The 20,548-nt window shown below is 42.4% G+C and overlaps 1 protein-coding gene across 2 annotated transcripts in view; it reads left to right on the top strand.

Moving 5' to 3' along the window:
* KIFAP3 (kinesin associated protein 3) overlaps nt 1–20,548 on the top strand; it is a 1,278,226-nt gene that overhangs the window by 579,957 nt on the left and 677,721 nt on the right. For both annotated transcript variants that reach the window (XM_069641307.1, XM_069641308.1), the window contains one exon: nt 19,495–19,607. In XM_069641307.1, coding sequence (XP_069497408.1) covers nt 19,495–19,607 — 113 coding nt within the window. The remainder of the gene's footprint in view (nt 1–19,494; nt 19,608–20,548) is intronic.

The raw sequence follows: 20,548 nt of genomic DNA, 5'->3' as shown, positions 1-20,548 counted from the left end.
GAGCAGTTTGACTGCCACCCGATCCCGCAAATAGATGCATAGTTCGTGGGCCCTGTAGCTATCTGCGTGGGACCAGGGGGTTCCGTATGTTGTATGGTACATGTATACAGACTAAGGGTATCCTGGTAAAAACCTATATTTCAACACAAGTCGGTTCCTATACAGGAAAGTATTCCGTAATACAATGGTGTTCATAGCAATGCATTACTTTATGAACTACCTAGCTCATGATATTTCTCCTAATAACCTTTGACAGTTTTGTGCCAACAGTATAATAAGAATCCCTTGCACAGACTTTTCATGAAAAGTAAATGCACGTGTGATGTCATCAGTGATGTCATCAATGGCATTTGTGATGTCATCTATGATGTCATGGGTGTTAGTCTTAGCAGTGCACAGTGGTGGTGCGAGTTATGTTTGCTTAGGTTACCATAACTGGCAAATTTCAGGTTTTTTTTGTTTTACTTGTAACCATAATATGGATGGATTGTTATTAGTGCAAAGTAATTATAACATCCCTTTAACAAAGTTTGAGCACTGACTATATATATATATATATATATATATATATATATATATATATATATATTTCAGTGAAAAAACTTTTGTTAAAAGGGACATTATGGTTCAGTTGCTATATATATATATATATATATATATATTTCTGAGGCTTGTGGAATCTGCTTAGATCACATGCTGTGCATAGGCCGACATCTAGTGGAAGCTGCGAAGTATTACAGTTTGTTTTTCGAAACTCGAAAATGGGCGTCGACACAGGGCGTGCCAGTAATACTATCCCTAGTGCGACGTCCACTGTACCCAAGATCCCTCACGCGTCTAGGATCCTCAGATTGTTTTTTTCCACCATACTGGTCGGAAGCATTTTGCGGAGTCCCCTGGCCTTAGCCATACTTTTGCTAAAATATTAATTTCTTTACATCCTTCCCCATCCCAACGTCGAACTTCGACACTCGACGCCGGCTGGAGAAGAAATGCTGCACGACGGATTTGGGCCTCGGAATGCCTCTGGCCTCAGCCCTGCAAGTAGGGAGAGTGGGGGGTTGGACATACTCTTGGTATATAGGTACACCTTATACATTTCCTACACTTAACAGCCCGCTGCCTCAAGGTGCGTATGGAGGGTACCCCTTTTCAATTCTGCCCCAAGTGCAATCGCAAATACCCTTGGGTCGACAGGCACGCCACGTGCAATCTCTGCTTGCCGAGGGACCACCCCGAAGCGAACTGCAGAGCGTGTAGTAGGTTTAAACCTAAGACACTTAAGGACCGTTCGACGAAGCGTTGGTCCCACCACGCCAGGCAGGCGGCCATGGCAGCGGAGGGCGCCTTCAGCGACGGCAGCGACACCGTACTTTCGGACGGCGAGGGCATTACGGCGTCGAAAGACAGCCGAGCGCAGGTCCCCGACCTCGGAAGGTCGTCCGGCAGGGCGGCTATGGAGAAGACCCCCGGCGACACAAGCGCTTCACACACCACACACACTAAACACACAAAGTCCAACCGAAACTCGACGACGTCGAGTTCTCGGAAAGAGGCACAAACAGAACGGTCCGATTCGGTGTCCTCTGGGCGTTCTCAATCGAGATCGCCGCATGACTCCAGGCAATCATCCACTCTTGCCAAGAGTGCCTCGCTCCCTAGGCTAACGGAAGTTCGATCGTCGGAGGACGAAGACGACTTCCACCCCCAGCCCGCGCTCCAGGAGTCGGAGCCCACAGACGAGATAAGCGAGGCCCCACGCTCGAAGGACAGGGACTCTACCCCCGATCCTCGACGCCAGGCGTCAAAAACCTCCGGAGCCACAAAAGGACAGGGAAAACATTTTTCCACTCACGGGGAGGGGGGAAAACAGCCGAAGAAGCAGCCTTTGCACTCTTCCACACCTGTGAAACACATCACTCCCCCTAAACAGACAGACAAGACCAGGTCCGCTGATATGTCTAAAACCAGCAAATCTACTCAAGATAAATCCCTGAGACTTGCTGAGAGAGTCATTCCCAGTTCCAAAAAATGGTCGAGTGAAGACATAGATAGGGTCATGTCAAGGATGTCTTCTTTGGCTGACTTTTACTATAAAAATCCAGACCATTTCCTTTCGTATGATCCACAAGGGGCGACACCCTCAGGCTCTAACGATCCTATCCCCCCGAGTAAGAAGCCCCGGTTTGAGACACCGATGAGGTCTACAGACCCCTTCGAGGTACAACCATACTCGCGACCATACTCACTGTATCAAGGAGATTCTTCCTTTGGTGAGGACCAAGAATTTGGCATGATAGAAGAGCAAACCGGGACGGGCTACTATGGGAAGGATGAGGACCAAGAAGAAGAAGAGGAAGACCCTGAAACCTACAGAGTAGATTCCCCGGTAGAAAGCGAAGCCCCGGTTACCGACTCCCCTGTCGATAACCAACCCCTCCTAAACGAGGTTCTCGCACGTGCAGCAGAACATTTCCATATTGACACCCACGGTGTCCAGGAGGAGAGGGACTTCGCAGAGGAGTTAGTGGGAGAAAGGAGGCCTGTTGCCCAGACCATCCCTATCCTTAAGTCCATTCAGCGAAGAATAGACCCGTCCCTGGTGAACCCGAACCTCACCAGAGCAGTCAATCCCAGGGTTGAAAAACTTTTCAGGGCAGCCCAGTCTGACCCTCGCTATATAAGAGGACATCTGAAGCCAGACTCCCTAGTTGTCACTAACACTCGTAAGAGGGCTGGAACACCCTTGTCATCGTCCGAAGCTCCTCCCGACAAGGAGAGCAAAAAACTATATGGTTTTGGCAGGAAAGTAGCCTCAACGTCCGCCTATCAAGCAAGGATTGCAAACTCCACCACCCTGTTGGCCAGCTACAACTGCCATCAGTGGGAAGAAGTCGCGGCACTCATAGCCTCTGCTCCGGAACCTTTAAAGGGCCAGTTAGCTCGGATTTCCGCAGAGGGTAGAGCCGTGTCTGGTTGCATTTTGAAAGCAACTTTTGACGCCGCGGACAACGCAGGCAGATTGATAGCAGAAGGCACTGTTATCAAGAGACATGCGTGGTTACGGCAGTCAGGTTTTAAGGCAGAAACCCAGGCATTATTGTTGAACAAACCGGTGGAAGCCGATCTGTTGTTTGGTAAGGCGGTCGAGGACGCACTGAAGAATGCCAAGGACGAATACGAGACACTCAAGTCCCTTGGCGAGTTAACCAATAAACCCCCTAACCAGAGAGGGAATAGTAATTTTCGTCGCCCGCGCGGCCAAAATTCCCAGAGAGGATCAAACTATTCCCAGGGGCAGGGTACACAGTGGAACAACAGCCAACAGTCTACCCAGGGTTACGGCAGGAGTAATAGGAGAGGTTGTGATAAAGGCAGAGGCAGCCCCAGCAAAGGAGGCGGCACGCCTCCACCAAAGCAATGACGCTCAGTTCAGGGTCCCTTCTCACGCAACCCCAGTAGGGGGACGCATTTTCAACTTCACCCAGGCTTGGGAAGGGATCACATCAGACAGATGGGTGCTCTCAACAGTATCCACATGGTACTGTATAGAACTACTGCAGCATCCCCGGAACCATCCTCCACGACAAAGAGTACACTCTTTAGAACATCAGAAGATTCTCCTCGAGGAGATCGCCATTCTGCTAGAAAAGGACGCGATAGAACTCGTCCCGGGACATCAGGTAAACAAGGGTATTTATTCAACTTACTTCCTTGTGCCAAAGAAAGATTTGACAATGCGCCCATTATTGGACTTACGGCCTGCCAACAAGTATGTCAAGCCCCAAAAGTTTCGTATGACTACGCTACAAGAGGTAATCCCCCTCCTAAAAAAGGGGGATTACATGGCAACCTTGGATATGAAAGATGCTTATTTTCATATTTCTATGTTCCCGGCCCACAGAAGGTACTTGCGCTTCAAGGTGGACAGTCGCACTACCAATTCAAGGTACTGCCCTTCGGGATAGCTTCGGCACCAAGGGTATTCACCAAGGTACTGGTGGTGGCTGCACACCTACGCAGGGAGGCAATCCCGGTGTACCCTTATCTGGACGACTGGCTCATAACAGGGGAAACCCCCAGTAATTTGCAGGACAAACATTCAAAGGACGATCGACCTCCTCCACGAGTTAGGCTTCTCAATCAACGAGAAAAAGTCAAGCCTGGTGCCAAGCACCTCCAAATAGTTCCTGGGAGCTATCCTAGATACTCAAGAGGGGTTGACCTTTCCTTCAGAGGAAAGAATTCTGAATATACTACTGCAAATTCCGCATAATCAGTCCGGTCACCAAATAACGGTTCGCAAAGCAATGCGTTTACTGGGCATGATGGCGTCATGTATTTACCTGATCCCCCACGCGCGCCTGCGCATGCGTCCCATGCAGGAATGGTTGGCGAAACAGTGGTCTCAGGCAAGTGGTCAGTGGGACGATCTAGTGGTAGTTTCGCCAACACTAGTACAAAGCCTTCACTGGTGGACAAGAGAGAATCTTGCATAGGGAAAACCCTTTTACGATCCCGAAGTACAGGCAGTAGTCACTACCGATGCATGTCTGACGGGGCGGGGAGCCCACCATCTCCACCACACAGCTCAGGGTCTCTGGTCTCCCTCAGTGGCCAAGAACCACATCAACCTGCTAGAGCTTCTGGCAGTATTCAGAGCACTTCAAGCGTTCGAGCCCCACCTACTAAACCTGTCAGTGCAAATCCGGACAAACAGCACAACAGCCATGTTCTACCTGAACAAGCAAGGCGGGACTTGTTCGCCAAATCTGTCCAAGCTTGCCCAGAAAATCTGGATATGTGCACTCAGACGGAACATCTTCCTGTCATCACAACATGTTCCAGGGGAGCTCAATTGCCTAGCGAATGCTCTGAGCAGAGACTCCCTCCCAGAGGAACACGAATGGGTTCTACACAGAGAGGTCGTAGAAGATATCTTCTCTCAGTGGGGTTTCCCCACTATAGACTTATTCGCCACAAGCGAAAACAGACAATGCCCAGGATTTGCATCCAGGTTCCCCCAACCAGACTCCCAGGGGAACGCCCTGTGGATGAACTGGTCAGGGATGTTTGCGTACGCTTTTCCACCAACTCCTCATCAGGAAGGTGGTGAACAAGATGAACAGAGAGTCGATGACGCTCGTCCTAGTTGCTCCCATGTGGGCAAGACAACCGTGGTTCCCACACCTACGCAGGATGGCGGTGTGCGAGCCCATCAAACTTCCAGCCTGGTACAACCTACTGTCCCAGCACCAAGGTCAAACAGTGCACCAGCAACCCAACTCAGTGAACCTGGCAGCATGGCTCCTGAGGTCATAGAGTTTGGACATCTCAGTTTACCACAGAGGTGTATGGACATCCTAAAAGAATCTAGGAAACCAAACACAAGACACTGATACTTTGACAAGTGGAAGAGGTTCGTTATCTGGTGCCAGAGTAGACAAATCAACCCTGTTGATTGCACTCCTTCCACTATTGTTACATACATGCTCCACCTGCTAGATGCAGGATTGGTTTTTAACTCACTGAAAGTACACCTGGCAGCCCTGTCGGCATACACCACTTCCCATAGCAAGGTGTCGTGGTGGAAAGTACCAGTAGTTAAAGCCTTCATGGAAGGAGTAAAGAGACTTCACCCTCCTATTTCAAACCCACCACCAGGGTGGGAACTTAATGTGGTGCTATCCAAGCTCATGGGGCCCCCCTTTCGAGCCCATGCATAAAAGCAGTCTCAAACACCTGACTTATAAAACGGCCTTCTTAGCAGCTATTACTTCTATAAGAAGGGTCAGTGAAATTCAGGCTCTGTCAGTGCAGGATCCCTTCTTTACTGTCCATAAAGACAAACTGGTTTTACGCACACACCCTAGGTTCTCACCTAAGTTTAAATCTAAATTCCACGTAAACCAGTGTATCGAGCTTCTGGCTTTCTTCCAGGACCCACACAAGACACTGATACTTTGACAAGTGGAAGAGGTTCGTTATCTGGTGCCAGAGTAGACAAATCAACCCTGTTGATTGCACTCCTTCCACTATTGTTACATACATGCTCCACCTGCTAGATGCAGGATTGGTTTTTAACTCACTGAAAGTACACCTGGCAGCCCTGTCGGCATACACCACTTCCCATAGCAAGGTGTCGTGGTGGAAAGTACCACTAGTTAAAGCCTTCATGGAAGGAGTAAAGAGACTTCACCCTCCTATTTCAAACCCACCACCAGGGTGGGAACTTAATGTGGTGCTATCCAAGCTCATGGGCCCCCCTTTCGAGCCCATGCATAAAAGCAGTCTCAAACACCTGACTTATAAAATGGCCTTCTTAGCAGCTATTACTTCTATAAGAAGGGTCAGTGAAATTCAGGCTCTGTCAGTGCAGGATCCCTTCTTTACTGTCCATAAAGACAAACTGGTTTTACGCACACACCCTAGGTTCTCACCTAAGTTTAAATCTAAATTCCACGTAAACCAGTGTATCGAGCTTACGGCTTTCTTCCAGGACCCTCAAAGCTCGGCTGAGGTGAAACTACACACCCTAGATGTGCGTAGGGCGGTCCTCTACTATGTAAATAAAACCAGACCGCTAAGAAAAACAGATCAACTGTTTGTCTCCGTAGCTACAGGCAGAGAGGGGATCGCATCTCTAAAGGTGCCATCTCAAAGTGGATTATTAACTGTATCCAGCTGTGTTACTCACTCTCTGAAAGAACTCTGCCTTTCACGCCAAGAGCCCACTCTACTAGAGGCATTGGGGCCACTCTGGCTTTCATTGCAAATGTACCCCTTGACACCATTTGCAAAGCAGCTACTTGGAGCTCTATTCACACTTTTACTCAGCATTACTGCATTGACACCCATTAAGGCAGATACACAAGTGGGACAAGCGGTTCTAAGACATTTATTTGCTCATGACCCTTCTCACAGCCCACCTCCTTCTTCAGGTACTGCTCGCTAATCTATGCACAGCATGTGATCTAAGCAGATTCCACAAGCCTCAGAAGGGATACATTACTCACCGTAATCGTATTTCTGATGCTTGTATCTGCTTAGATTCACATGCGACCCACCCTTCCTCCCCTCTGAGAGAAGGCGCATGGTTGCTTGTAGTCTTACCTTTCTATCTATCTGCTTGGATTATCTGTACTCATGCTACTCCTCATGCTACCTCATGTCAGAAAAAATACAATCTGGGGATCCTAGATGCGTGAGGGATCTTGGGTACAGTGGACGTCACACTAGGGATAGTATTACTGGCACGCCCTGTGTCGACGCCCATTTTCGAGTTTCGAAAAACAAACTGTAATACTCTGCAGCTTCCACTAGATGTCGGCCTATGCACAGCATGTGAATCTAAGCAGATACAAGCATCAGAAATACGATTACGGTGAGTAATGTATCCCATATATTACATGGACGCGGTAGCGTCCATGTAGTTATGGTTAAGTTGGTGTTTCCATAGGAAGAGCATTTTTTGGGTGGCTTATAACTTCGCTCCCTCTGGACGAATCCTCACCAAACTTTGCCAAAAAAAGTATATGGCCCACTCTGAATTCTTTTGCAAAGTTTGGTGAGGATTCGTCCAGGGGGGGAAAAGTTATAGGGGGGTCCCAAAACTTGTGTTTTCTCCTATAGACATAATGGGAAAAAACTTTGCGCTCGGCCACAGGCCAAACCGCTGGACGGATTTACACCAAATTTGCGGCAGGAGCGGGGGCTTGGTCCCGAAAGCGTGCTTTCAAATTTGGTGTAAATCCGTCCAGTAGTTTTTTAAAAAATGACCAAAACGTAAGGCAAAAAAATGAGTGATATCTGTGTTCGCTTCCCGGACGGACTTCCCTGTTCGCTCCACGGACAGCACCCTGATTGGCCCATGGCCTTGCGTCATGTCCGCGGACATGCGACGTGTTCGCTGATTGGACGGCGAGGGGAGTGGAGCGCGTCAGATTTTCTGTGGCACCCGCCATCTTGTATTCGCCGTCGACCGCGTACAGCGCGGTGAAACGTGGATACAAAATTGTATTTAGTGCCGTGTGTTGGTGTGTAAGAGTGTTTGGGGAGGTGGGGGAGTATGAGATAACTTCAATGTTTTGTTCTTTTATGTGCTAGACATTTTTGTTGCGTTCGATTTGTCCGCGGAGAACACGGCTGTTCTGACATTTTGTAAATAAACTAAATGGTGGGGTGTTTAGAGGACGGAGTATGTGTCATTTTTGCTCGCAAGGAAGGTAAAAATGAGTTAGGAACACTCGCGGTGTACTTAATTGTTCGTAAATACACAAACTGGGGGTGTCCTCAGGACGCTGTCCGTATTGTAATCGGTCTAGTTGAATGTGTCCTAAGAACACTCACGGTGTCCCGAAATGGTTGCAATTACACAAAATGGGGGTGTTCTGAGAACGTTGTTTGTATTGTTCGTTGTCAGGGTGAAAGTGTTTTAAGACCACTCCTTTTGTCCGCTAATAGTACAATTTCATATGGGCGTCAACCGACTTTTTGTCCACTAAAGAAATGATAAATCCGGCTGGTGTGCGCCGACATTGTGATAATCCTATGACTGGCGCTATTGACCTGGCTGACTTGCTTTTGCAACACTAAATCATATCTCCCGCCCCTAAACCTGATATTATCAAAGCATTCATATTCTCCGCCTCTCTCTGTGACATTACAGGGTGCGTCATCAAACGCGCCCAGTCCTCTGCAGTCCTAAGTGACTTTACACAGAACCCGGAAGACAACACATATTATGTCACAACACAGCGCGCCACAATTCGGAATATGAAACAGTGATTTAAAAGCAAACAGCAAGATTGTAAATTTTGTAAAGTACATTTATTTGACATCAAATGTTTAGAGAATATTCAGCAATTTGCATTTGTCTTTGTTGTCGATCCGCAAAAGTTCATGTTGAGGCACGCGATGTTCTTTTGCGGTACAGAGGGTGTTAGATCAGTTTACAACTCAGTGCGCCACAATTCGGAATATGAAACTGTGGTTTAAAAGTAAACAGCATGATTGTACATTTGGTAAAGTACATTTATTTCACATGAAATGTTTAGTGAATATTCAGCGATTTGCTATTGTCTCTGCTGTCGATCAGCAAAAGTTTATTTTGAGCCACGCGTTGTTCCTTTGCGGTAGATAGGCTGTTGGTTTATGATAAAAGCAGTAAATGGTCGCTCTGATAATCGGAAGGTTGTCCAACAACGAGCCATTAGACCACCCTATTGGTTTGAATGTTGTTTGTAGCCACTAGTACTGCGTAAGGGCATATTGGTCCTTGGCGATTGTCCCATAAAATGGTGAGGGTCATGAAGTTGCATATTTGGACCTGCACCTGGCAGTTGAAGACCCCATCCGCTGGAGTCTGTAAATCGTGACATAGGCAAAATGGGGCCACATACCTGTTTTAAAAAACATAAATTAGTCTCACCAGCCGATCTTCATTAAAAATCATCATTTTATTTATTAGGGCGTGAAACTATTTGCTATCGAAGATAGTGCAACGGAGTATGTTAATAATAAAATAATAATATTTTCCCATTCATATAGCGCTAAGAACCGTGAGGTATCTAAGAGGTGCTTATTATTAACCATGGTGTGTGGTGCTCATTTATCGACCACGGAAGGATGAAAGGCTGAGTTTGGCCTTGCCGGGATTCGAACTTGCATTAGCAAGCTGTGCACGGATGTCAAAGCGAGCGTTTTACTTGCTGTGCCACTTGACAGGTTACAGTGAAGTGGCACAGCGAGTAGAGTGCTTGACCGCCTATAGACCGGTTAAATTATTTCTATTAACCCACCCTGTGTCGTCTGCCTTTTTCAGAGCCCTCTAAACGACAGGGGATCAATTCGGCGGTGATAGTATCAGGACTCCAATCTTGAATCTTCCTGCAGAAGTGATGCTGGCCCACCAGACCCCCCAGGTGTGCCATTTGAACAATCTTGACTAATATATAATTGCCAAACCGGCAAACCCAAGGGGAAAGGGGAATTGGATAACAAAACAAATGCAGATCTTCACAGGTATTCAATGTTGACCTTTTGACTCCTGGTCTTGCATCTGGACTGGAATCCTGACGTATTGATTGGATAACTCTTCAGTATTATGTCTGTGAAAATCTAAACACATATAGCATACTATTAATTTCCTTTCTAATTTCATATTTAACAGGAGAGGCATCTGCATGGTCAGTCCCTTTAGTAGAAAGAGGTGCAAGAGAACTGAGGGATTGGAATCTTTTTAAAGAAGAATTCCGTAAAATGTTTGATAAAAGAACCTCATCTTTGAGTGTAGATGGAGAATTATTATAACTTCGTCAAGGTAACAGAGAACTGGTAGCCTATATTACACACTTCAGATCACTAGTGCAAGAGAGTGAGTGGCCAGAGGAAAAAAGAGCATCCATCTTTTACAGAGGTTTAAGAGAGGAATTAAAAGATGCATTAGCAACAATTGTAGAAAAACCAACTAATAGTGAGGATTTAATTTCTTTAGTAATTCAGTTAGATTTAAGATTGTTGGAGCGTAGATCAGAAAAGAGGAGAAATCTTTTCGAAAATAAAACTTGGAGTAGGAATGAACGACCCAAAGTAGAACAAAATGCTGGAAAAGAAGTTAAAGTACACTTGAATGAAAATAAAATTCGAGGACCTTTATCTAAAGAAGAAAAGGAGAGCAGATGCAAAGAGAAATTATGTCTGTATTGTGGAGATGGAACACATTTTGTAGGAAAATGCCCACATGCTCCTAAAAGACTTCCTTCTTTTCCTGGAAAAGGACAAGTTGTAGCAAATACCATTCAGACAGCTATACCACATATCACTCTTAATGTATCCTTACATTGGGATGGTAAATTAAAATGTGGAGGTCCATGTGTGATTGATTGTGGAGCAACTGGAAATTTTATGGATTTGACTTTGGCAGAGAGATTGGGGTTGCCTGTGGCAATTAAGGGAATTCCTGAACAAGTAAGAGCAATAGATGGTACACAATTGACATCTGGGTTAATTACAAAAATGACAGGTGTATTAAGAATGAAGATTGGTGAAGAACATGGTGAGGAAATTGTGTGTGAGTTAATTGATGCACCACAATTACAAATAATATTAAGAATGCCATGGTTAACTTTACATAACCCATATATTGATTGGGGAAGAAGAACAGTAGAGTTCAAGTCAGAAATTTGTAATGAACAATGTTCTATATCATTTCAAGAATGGGATCAGGAAGGAATTTCTGAAATTCAAGGAATTTGTTTAGCTGCTGGAGTTGTTAAGGAACATGTGATAGGAGCTGTGTCTGGTTGTTTACCTGATTGTTATCAAGAATTCAAGGTTGTGTTTGATACTCAAGTAGCTAAAGAATTACCTCCACATCGCTCATTTGATTGTAGAATTGATCTTGAGGATGGAGCACCTATACCTTGTGGGAGGGTTTATGCATTGACAGAAAAGGAAAATGAACATTTAAAGGAATATATTGATGAAAATTTAGCCAATGGGTTTATTAGACATTCACAATCCCCGGCAGCTTCACCATTATTTTTCGTACCCAAAAAAGATAAAACTTTGAGAACATGTATTGATTATAGGGCATTGAATAAGATCACAATCAAAAATAGATATCCATTACCTTTAATATCAGTAATGTTGGACAGAATTCAAGGAGCTAAAATATTCTCTAAATTGGATCTAAGTGGAGCATATCATTTAGTGAGAGTGAGAGAGGGTGACGAATGGAAGACAGCATTTAGGACTAGATATGGATTGTTTGAGTATCAAGTCATGCCATTCGGTCTTTGTAACGCCCCTGCTGCATTTCAATTTTTCATTAATCAAGTTCTTCGAGAATATCTAGATGTGTTTGTTGTAGTATATATAAACAACATTTTAATTTTCTCTAAGGAATTGAATGAACACATTGAACATGGTAAAAAGGTGTTGATTAAGTTAAGAGAAAATAAATTGTTTGCAAAACTTGAAAAAAATCAATTTCACACTGATAGAGTAGAATTTTTAGGTTTTGTTTTGTCTCCGGAAGGACTAGAAATGGACTCAGCTAAGGTAAAGGCTGTACAAAATTGGCCACAACCAAATTCTGTAAAAGATTTGCAAAGTTTTATTGGTTTTGCAAATTTTTATCGTAGATTTATACAAAATTTCTCACAGATTATTTCTCCTCTAACTAGACTGTTAAAAAAGGAAGTTAAATTTGAATGGAGTGAAGAAGCTAAGAAAGCATTTGATTTTTTGAAAGAGAAATTTATTACTGGACCTATTCTATTACACCCCGATGTTGAACAACCTTTTTTCTTGGAAGCTGATGCTTCAGATTGCGCTATGGGTGCTGTATTGTCACAACGTCATCGTGTTACAGGGCAACTTCATCCGGTAGCCTTCTTTTCTAAAAGATTCTCACCAGCTGAAAGAAACTATACGATTTCTGATCGCGAATTGTTAGCAATTAAGTCAGCCTTTGTTGAATGGAGACACTATCTATTGGGAGCTCAACACCGAGTTACTGTATTGACGGATCATAGGAATTTAACTTTTCTTCGATCCGCAAGAACTTCAACACCTAGGCAATTATGTTGGTCGTTATTTTTTGCAGAATATGATTTTGTAATATTGTTCAAACCTGGACGTCAGAATGGAAAAGCAGATGCTTTGTCTAGATGTATCCCTGGAAGTTTGAAGAATGATCCTTGTATATCTATGCCCTTACTTGCCGAAAAGAATTTTGTCATTGCTGGGGTAGACAAGGTTAAGGATTTTCGTGAGTCAATTTTACAATGTTTTTCTGACAAAGAACTAGCAGATTGGGTGGCAGAAGATTCTGAACATCATATTATAGAAGGTTTACCATATGTTGGAAAACAGTTGTATTTACCTGTTGAAGAGTTGAGAATGGAAGCATTAAAGAATGGTCATGATTCCCCTTTGGCTGGTCATCCAGGAATTAAGAAAACTTTTGATCTTCTTCAAAGGGAATTTTGTTGGAAGGAGATGAGGGAAGATTCTGAGAATTACGTGAGAACTTGTGATGTTTGTATTCGTCTGATCATCAGAAAGCTGCAGGATATTTAGTTCCACTTCCTGTTCCACCTCGTCCGTGGCATACGGTATCAATGGATTATATTGTGGACTTATCACCTGATAAAGGTTGTTCTACTATTCTTGTAGTTGTGGATGTGTTTTCTAAGGCTGGTCATTTTATCCCCATCAAAGGAGTGGCTACAGCAACATCTTTAGCTCAAGCCTTCTTGCAAAATGTCGTTAAATTACATGGTTTACCTAATCAAGTAATCTCCGATTGAGGATCTCAATTTGTCTCTAGATTTTGGAAAGCCTTTTGTAAAGAATTGAAAATTGAAATTAATTTAACGACAAGTTATCATCCAGAGAGTAACGGTCAAACCGAGAGGGTGAATCAAGAGTTAGAGAAGTATATACGATGTTATCTTGGTGCAGGTCAGGGGTGGTTGGAATTACTTTAGTTGGCAGAATTTTGCTATAATAATGCTACTGAAGAGTCGACTTCTATGTCCCCATTCTTTTTGAATCAGGGATTCCATCCACGATTTTTGAGAGGGGTGGTTTTAGATGATGTTGAAGTTCCAGATGTTGAAAGTAGGTTGATTGCTATGCAACAAAATTTGAAACGTGCTGTTCAGGCCTTGAATAAGAGCAAACTAAATTACAAAAAATTGCTGACAGAAAGCGTCAAAAGGACCTAATTATCAGATCGGAGACAAAGTATGGTTATCCACTAAGAATGTACCTTTGAAGGGGAGAAGTACATTTAGTCCACGATATATTGGGCCATTTGAGATAGAAAATGTTTATTCCCCAGTATCTGTGAAATTGAAGTTACCATCAGGATTAAAAATTCATCCAACTTTTCATGTAAAATTGTTGAAAAAATTTAGGAATGATACCAGAATGCATGATGTTCCTGATCCTGTGTTTTCTGAAGATGAGAATGAATTTGAAGTGCAGGCTATTTTAGATTCTAGAATTGTTCATGGTAAAGTTCAATACCTGATTGATCGGAAAGGATATGGTCCAGAAGAGCGTTCGTGGGAGAAAGTTGAAAATGTACAAGCCCCTAGATTGGTAAAAAGATTTCATCATTTACATCCTGAAAAGGTTGGCCCTGGGTCAGGGCATTACGGAGGGGTACTGTCAGGATTCCAGGGTACAATTACACATGTTCAAAGAGACACTTCGTTAAAAAGGCTTAATTTTAAAGATTACACCATCACAGAAATATGGTTGAATGATGTATGGATGTTGATTCTGAAATTTACATCAAATTATTAAAATAATTGAGATGATCCGCGCACCCCGCGCACTTTGAAGATGATCCGCACAAACACGCGCACTCCTGAGATGAGCCGCGCACACCAGAGAAACGTTCCGCGCAACTTGAGGTGATCCGCGAACTCCGCACGCACTGAGAAGGTCCGCTTTCCCTAATACTAACGCGCATAAAACTAACTGCGCCTGTCAAAATGTAACGTTACAATTCACACTAATAACTCACTACTAAAAGAATTCACCGATAGAATTCCTCCGTAGATTTAATTACTTTCCGTAACTTCACACATGACAACTGCAAACGTCACAACCACAAAGTCTGAAGTAAACATTAGAGAGGACGTACGATTCACGCTAGTAGGTCCTTTCCTCAAAAGTAACTATAACGAATTTCACGCGCACGCGAAATTTCAAAAATACTTTTGTAAATAAATATTGTAAATACCAATATACTCAACCAATGAATTTTTTCTACTTCACAAAATATTTTTTCACCGAAAATTATCATAAACAAACAAGTAAATGCAGCAGCAAATACTAAACTGAGAGATTATTTATCAGCCGATAAATGACACGAGCAAAGAGCACTTAACAGTTCGTAGTTAGAAGTCAGATTCAAACTATCTTAAACAGCTTCTTGATTCTGATTATTGATAAGATACATTTGACATTTTGTTAACTTATTTCTGTATTTGACTTAGCTTGCTTCATCTGTCAGGAAATAGTTCTTTAGCACTGAATTAGTTCTTCCTGAAAACTCCTTGTCTTCTCAGTAAAATTATCTTCTTGAATGAGTTCCTTGAAATCACTATAGTTAATCTTTTTCTAGAGCTATTAAAACTGCTACCTCACTCAAAGGAAACTGGAATGAAAGGCAGTTATGAATCTTGGTGACAGTGCCACATTACCTCACAGCACTTCTAATCCAATCATTGTTGTGTAATAGACCTACCATCTTGGCTTGGGAAATTAGATACTTCCTGATTAGATTAACATTAAGGAAAGCTATTTTAATAGTTTTATGTAAATTTCAGAATCAACATCCATACATCATTCAACCATATTTCTGTGATGGTGTAATCTTTAAAATTAAGCCTTTTTAACAAAGTGTCTCTTTGAACATGTTTAATTGTACCCTGGAATCCTGACAGTGCGCGGTAGAAAACATTATGCCACTTTCAACAAACAAGTTCAATTTGAGCGGTCTTTAATGCTACGCTATTGTAATTATATTTGGTATAAAATAATCTAAAGGGTTACTTACAGTACAATTGCAATTTCCATTGTCTACGAGTAGTGCAGTCCCAAAATACGACTCCGCGTTTGCGAACGATCTTTCGCATAGTGATATAATATATAAAAGCGGTTTCGTTTCAGAAATTTCATCCTTATCTTCTCTTACGTTTTAGCAACACTCCTTCAAGAGAAGTCTTTCATCACAATCTCTGTCTGTCAAGGTCAAAACACAATACAACCTTGTAGTCCGCTTCGTGAGCCTCTCCGGGGCTCGAGAAAAAAATGGAAGCAGCTGACCTTCACTGTGAACGAGCATACATTCTTACTTTGCAACATTCTGTGTAAAGCCATCTGTGAGAAGTTTGTTTTTGCACGCCATGTTGTATATTGTTTGCGTGATATTAAAAAAAGTTTGTTTAAGGTACGTTATGGTTCTAAGTACAGCCGAAAGACCCCTGAAAATCGCAAGTTATGGTAAGCTATGAAAAATAACTCGCGCCACCACCGTGCATTGCTAAGACTAACACCCAGGACATCAAAGATGACATCGCAAATGTCATTGATGAAATCACTGATGACATCACATGTGTATGTACTTTTCATGGAATTTGTGTACTAGGGATTTTTATTATAATGTTGCGAAAAAAGTGTCAAGGATATTGCAATAAATATCATACTGTTATTAGTGCTTTGAACGATGCATTGATATAAATAGCATTCTATTATGGGATTCTATCTAGTATACTGATCTACTAATGGAGAAACATAGCATTGTGTGCAGAGTACAAGATGAAAGTATAATATTTGTAATGTTAATATGTTGAATAATGAAATGATAATTGTCCTGAAATGTTCGAAAATTCACAACATTGGGGGTGTTCTGAGGACGTTATTTGTATTGTGTGATTGCTTAGCTGTATGCAATGAGGGAATGGCACAGAGAGTAAAGTGGACGCCGCGGCTGTTCGTGGACAGGGCGTGCTACATCTGGGTTTTTCCAGGAAATCCAACATGGAAAGACGACTGTACGGATCAGCCAATCAGATGTCGAGGTTGTGGATTTGTGTTGAAAGAGACTGTGTGTGGTGAAGATGGCAGAAGTAGAGAAAGTCAGGGTGTTGGTGCTTGGAGATATGTTTGTGTATGGTTTACAACAGTACGCTCAATGCAGGCATGTTGCAAAGAACTTTGATGTGAAAGGAGTGGAGGTGGTGTGGAGCACTGTGCCTGATTGCAATGTACAGGGAATTGTACAAGTTTGTGAGGATATGGCCACGATGAACAGTCCACATGTGGTAGTTTTGCACTATGGTGCTTTCCATTTGGGCAACGTCAGTGCCCCTACTTTGTTGGCTGATTTGGAATGCTTGGTTCAAGCCGTAATGAAGAGCCTTCCAAATGCGAAAGTAATTTTTTCTGGATTACTACCTAGGGCAATATGGGACAATAGTTCATTTTTTTGTCCTCAGCAAAACATTGCTAGGTGTGTCATCAACATGCTTAGAGCTGGTATGTTCTTCTGTAATAATGAGAATATTGATGCCAGTAATGCTGTTAATTTTAAAGAAGATGGCATTTCTTTATCTTTTACGGGAAATGCCTTTCTATTTTGGAATGTAAGGGTTGCTTTGGAGAAGGTTATGTGAAGATTTTAGGAGTAAAGTAAGATAAAAAAACAAGAAAAAAAATACAAAATAACAGGTGTCTGTCAAGCATCTGTAAAAAAAAAAAACAAAAAAAACGTCTCTTTTCAGAGCCAACTTCAAAGGGGAAATGGGGCACACTATTTAAATTTACATTCACCACGCTCAGATTTTCGATATTTCCGCGGACATGGCGGTAGTCCGCGGACATGAAAATCACTACGAGGGGGTTAGTATGTTCTATGTTACATGTATATGAAGTCAGGGATATTATGGTTAAGTTGTGCTACTAAAAACCTATAAAATTCAGTTAAAAACCTTTGTTAAAGGGACATTATGGTTCAAAGTAAAACCGAAAAACCCCTGAAATTCGGCAGTTATGGTAACATAAGCAACCATAACTCGCGCCATCGTGCACTGCTAACACTAACACCCAGGACATCAAAGATGACATCACAAATGTCATTGATGACTTCACTGATGACATCACATGGCTGGCTCTCCCTTTTTATCCTTTACTGACATATCAAAGCCACATAGTTTTCTTCAGTAACAGTCAGGAAGTAAAAATTGAAAAGGTACTATATTTGTAGACTTAGGGTCAAGTCACATCATATGAAACATATACATAGCGGAAGACACAGGCCTGAAAGAGAGCAATCATTTGTGTGCATGAAGATAATCATTAGGGTTATCAGCACTTTCTCATAGTTTTATTTTTATTACTCTACCTTCCCTGTATATGCTCATATTTGTATACATTATACTCACTCTCCTTTCCTTTGGGTGCAGTCACATCATGTGATACACATACATATGGTAAGTAGCAGCTTTGAAACAGAGCAATAGTTTCTCTGCATAAAGACAATCAGTTAGGTTATTAACTCTTTCTGCTACTACTTCTGCTTTTTTGTTTACTTCACTCTCCCTGTATATACTCATATTTGTATGTGTTGTTGTCTCTTTGTGTTTTGTCTGTAGTAATTATGTATTAAGTGAGTTTTATTATCTACTTATTACATGTTTCACAGTACGCAAAACTCTAATAAGAAAGCAGTTATCATTTCAGTATTCAACATGGCAAGATTATGAATATGGCACCTTCATCATGTATGCTGCACACACTGCATATGTTTCTGCATGAGTAGCTTAGTATACTGGATAGAACTTCATAATAGAATGCTATTTATATCAATGCATTGCTTAATGCACTAATTAGCTCATGATATTTATCCCAATGATCCTTGACAGTTTTTGGTCAGCATTATAAGAATCCCTTGTACAGAGTTTTTATGAAAAGTAAATGCACATGTGATGTCATCAGTGATGTCATCAATGACATTTGTGATGTCATCTTTGATGTCCTGGGTGTTAGTGTTAGCAGTGCACGGTGGCGCGAGTTATGGTTGCTTATGTTACCATAACTGCCGAATTTCAGGGGTTTTTCGGTTTTACTTTGAAACATAACGTCCCTTTAACAAAGTTTTTTCACTGAATTTCATAGGTTTTTAGTACCGCAACTTAACCATAACGTCCCTTTAACAAAGTTTTTTCACTGAATATATATATATATATATATATATATATATAATCTTACTTCAGCTGTCGTTTCCGCAGTTGGTGGGGGAGCACTCCTTGGTCCCAGATGGATTTACAAAATCAGGAAGCCAAAATGCAAAATTGTTTCACTTTATTTAAATATCAAAAGGAAAAATCCATAAAATCATTGCACATCCTCATGGCGAGAAAAAGTTTTCACAAGCCACTCACATTGTGGCCCTCCCAAGGTAGCTGACGCATAGTAGATGGAGTCTACGCGTTTCACGGTCCACTTACCGCTTGTTCATAATATCCTTTATAAGGATTTGTGTGACAATACTTAAATGTGATTATGTGCTTAGTGTGTAAACTAAAGGCCTGATATATAAAAGTATTTGTATATATTTACTGCCTAACTGGAATGACCGATCTTCATCTGTGTGGACTCGTAGCCCTAGACCACACTCGCACCACTTCTGAGACTAAGCTCCCCCCTCACCTCGATTATGTTTTGACTAACCGCACAGTGTCTTCCCTGTTCACAATAATATGGTGGCCTCGAAAAAACCCTCCCACCAGGGCTGATTTTGGAAACCCATTTTAACATATGTTCTGGGTCCGCCACGTCCTTGCAACACCCACTAAAAAAAATGGTGCAATATAGTGACAAGAAAAATGATTTCTTCCGCAGGAAAGCAGTCTACCTTTGTGAAAGTAGGACATCAACACTGACCAGTATCCTTCTCTGTTATTGTAGGAAATGGTCTGAAGATGTTAATGAAGAGGGCTTTAAAATTCAAGGATCCATTGTTGATGAAGATGATTCGAAATATTTCTCAACACGACGGAGCAACAAAAAATCTGTTCATAGTAAGCTTTTTTAATTGGAATGCATATTGTCAACCGTTTTCCTTGTCAAAGGAAACCTAATTTTCGATAAATGCAGTCATTTATAGAAAGTGAAAAGACATTTGTTTATGAAGCAGAAAAAGTGCTGACCAGAAGCAGTCAAAATCTGTGTTAAAGTTTGTGCAACTCTGTTGGAAAAAGTATTACAATTTCTGTGAGGGGGAAAAAAAGTTAAATCTTTGGGGGGAGCGTGATATCTTTCAAATCGATGGTGAATGTTTGTTCATTTTTCGGAATAAAAAAAAATGAAATTAATGAAAAACGGTCTACATCTAACCACATTCCTCATATTTGATATTTATTTTCAGCATGCCAGAATGTTAGGATATCGTTTCCTGCTGTGTTGTGTAGTGAGTTCCCATAATTTCCTATATTGCATTTGGTGTTAGCTGGCTCGTTGGGATGGGGGTTGTTCCAGCCGTTATCCGATATGCCTTCACAAGGGTGGACGAGGCACGTTCCTATAGGCCTGTGTTATTCGCAGGATCCACAACACTGGGGCAGAATATTGGGTAAACTACAAGTCCCAGAATACATCCGACACTTTGCAGGAAAGATAAGGTCTGTGAACTGGGCCAGAATATGCATGTTATTATGTTACTTGGTAGGAGATTATGTCATGCGCAGCCGGGCCGATTGGCGGATACTTCCGCATTGGAGGTTCCGGCGCAGACCGTAGTTCCAGCACGTTGCTTTCTTTACGTGCAGCCGCGGTCTAGTTCTCCGGCAACATGGGGTCGCCGGGAAGTATTTCAGTATCTCACTCCCGGCAATCTCTGCGTTGCAACCCCCATAGTGTTTGTGTTTTCCTGCTTTGGGTGAGAACGCTAGTATTTCCCTTACACGGCTTGGTCCGTGCCTTTACCTTCGCCTCTCCTAGTTTCGAGCGAGGCTTCTTCCTC

Source organism: Ambystoma mexicanum, chromosome 1q (genome assembly GCF_040938575.1).
Source record: "Ambystoma mexicanum isolate Mex_15411 chromosome 1q, UKY_AmexF1_1, whole genome shotgun sequence".
In the NCBI taxonomy this organism is placed as follows: domain Eukaryota; kingdom Metazoa; phylum Chordata; class Amphibia; order Caudata; family Ambystomatidae; genus Ambystoma; species Ambystoma mexicanum.
This window is presented reverse-complemented; position numbering and strand designations above follow the sequence as displayed.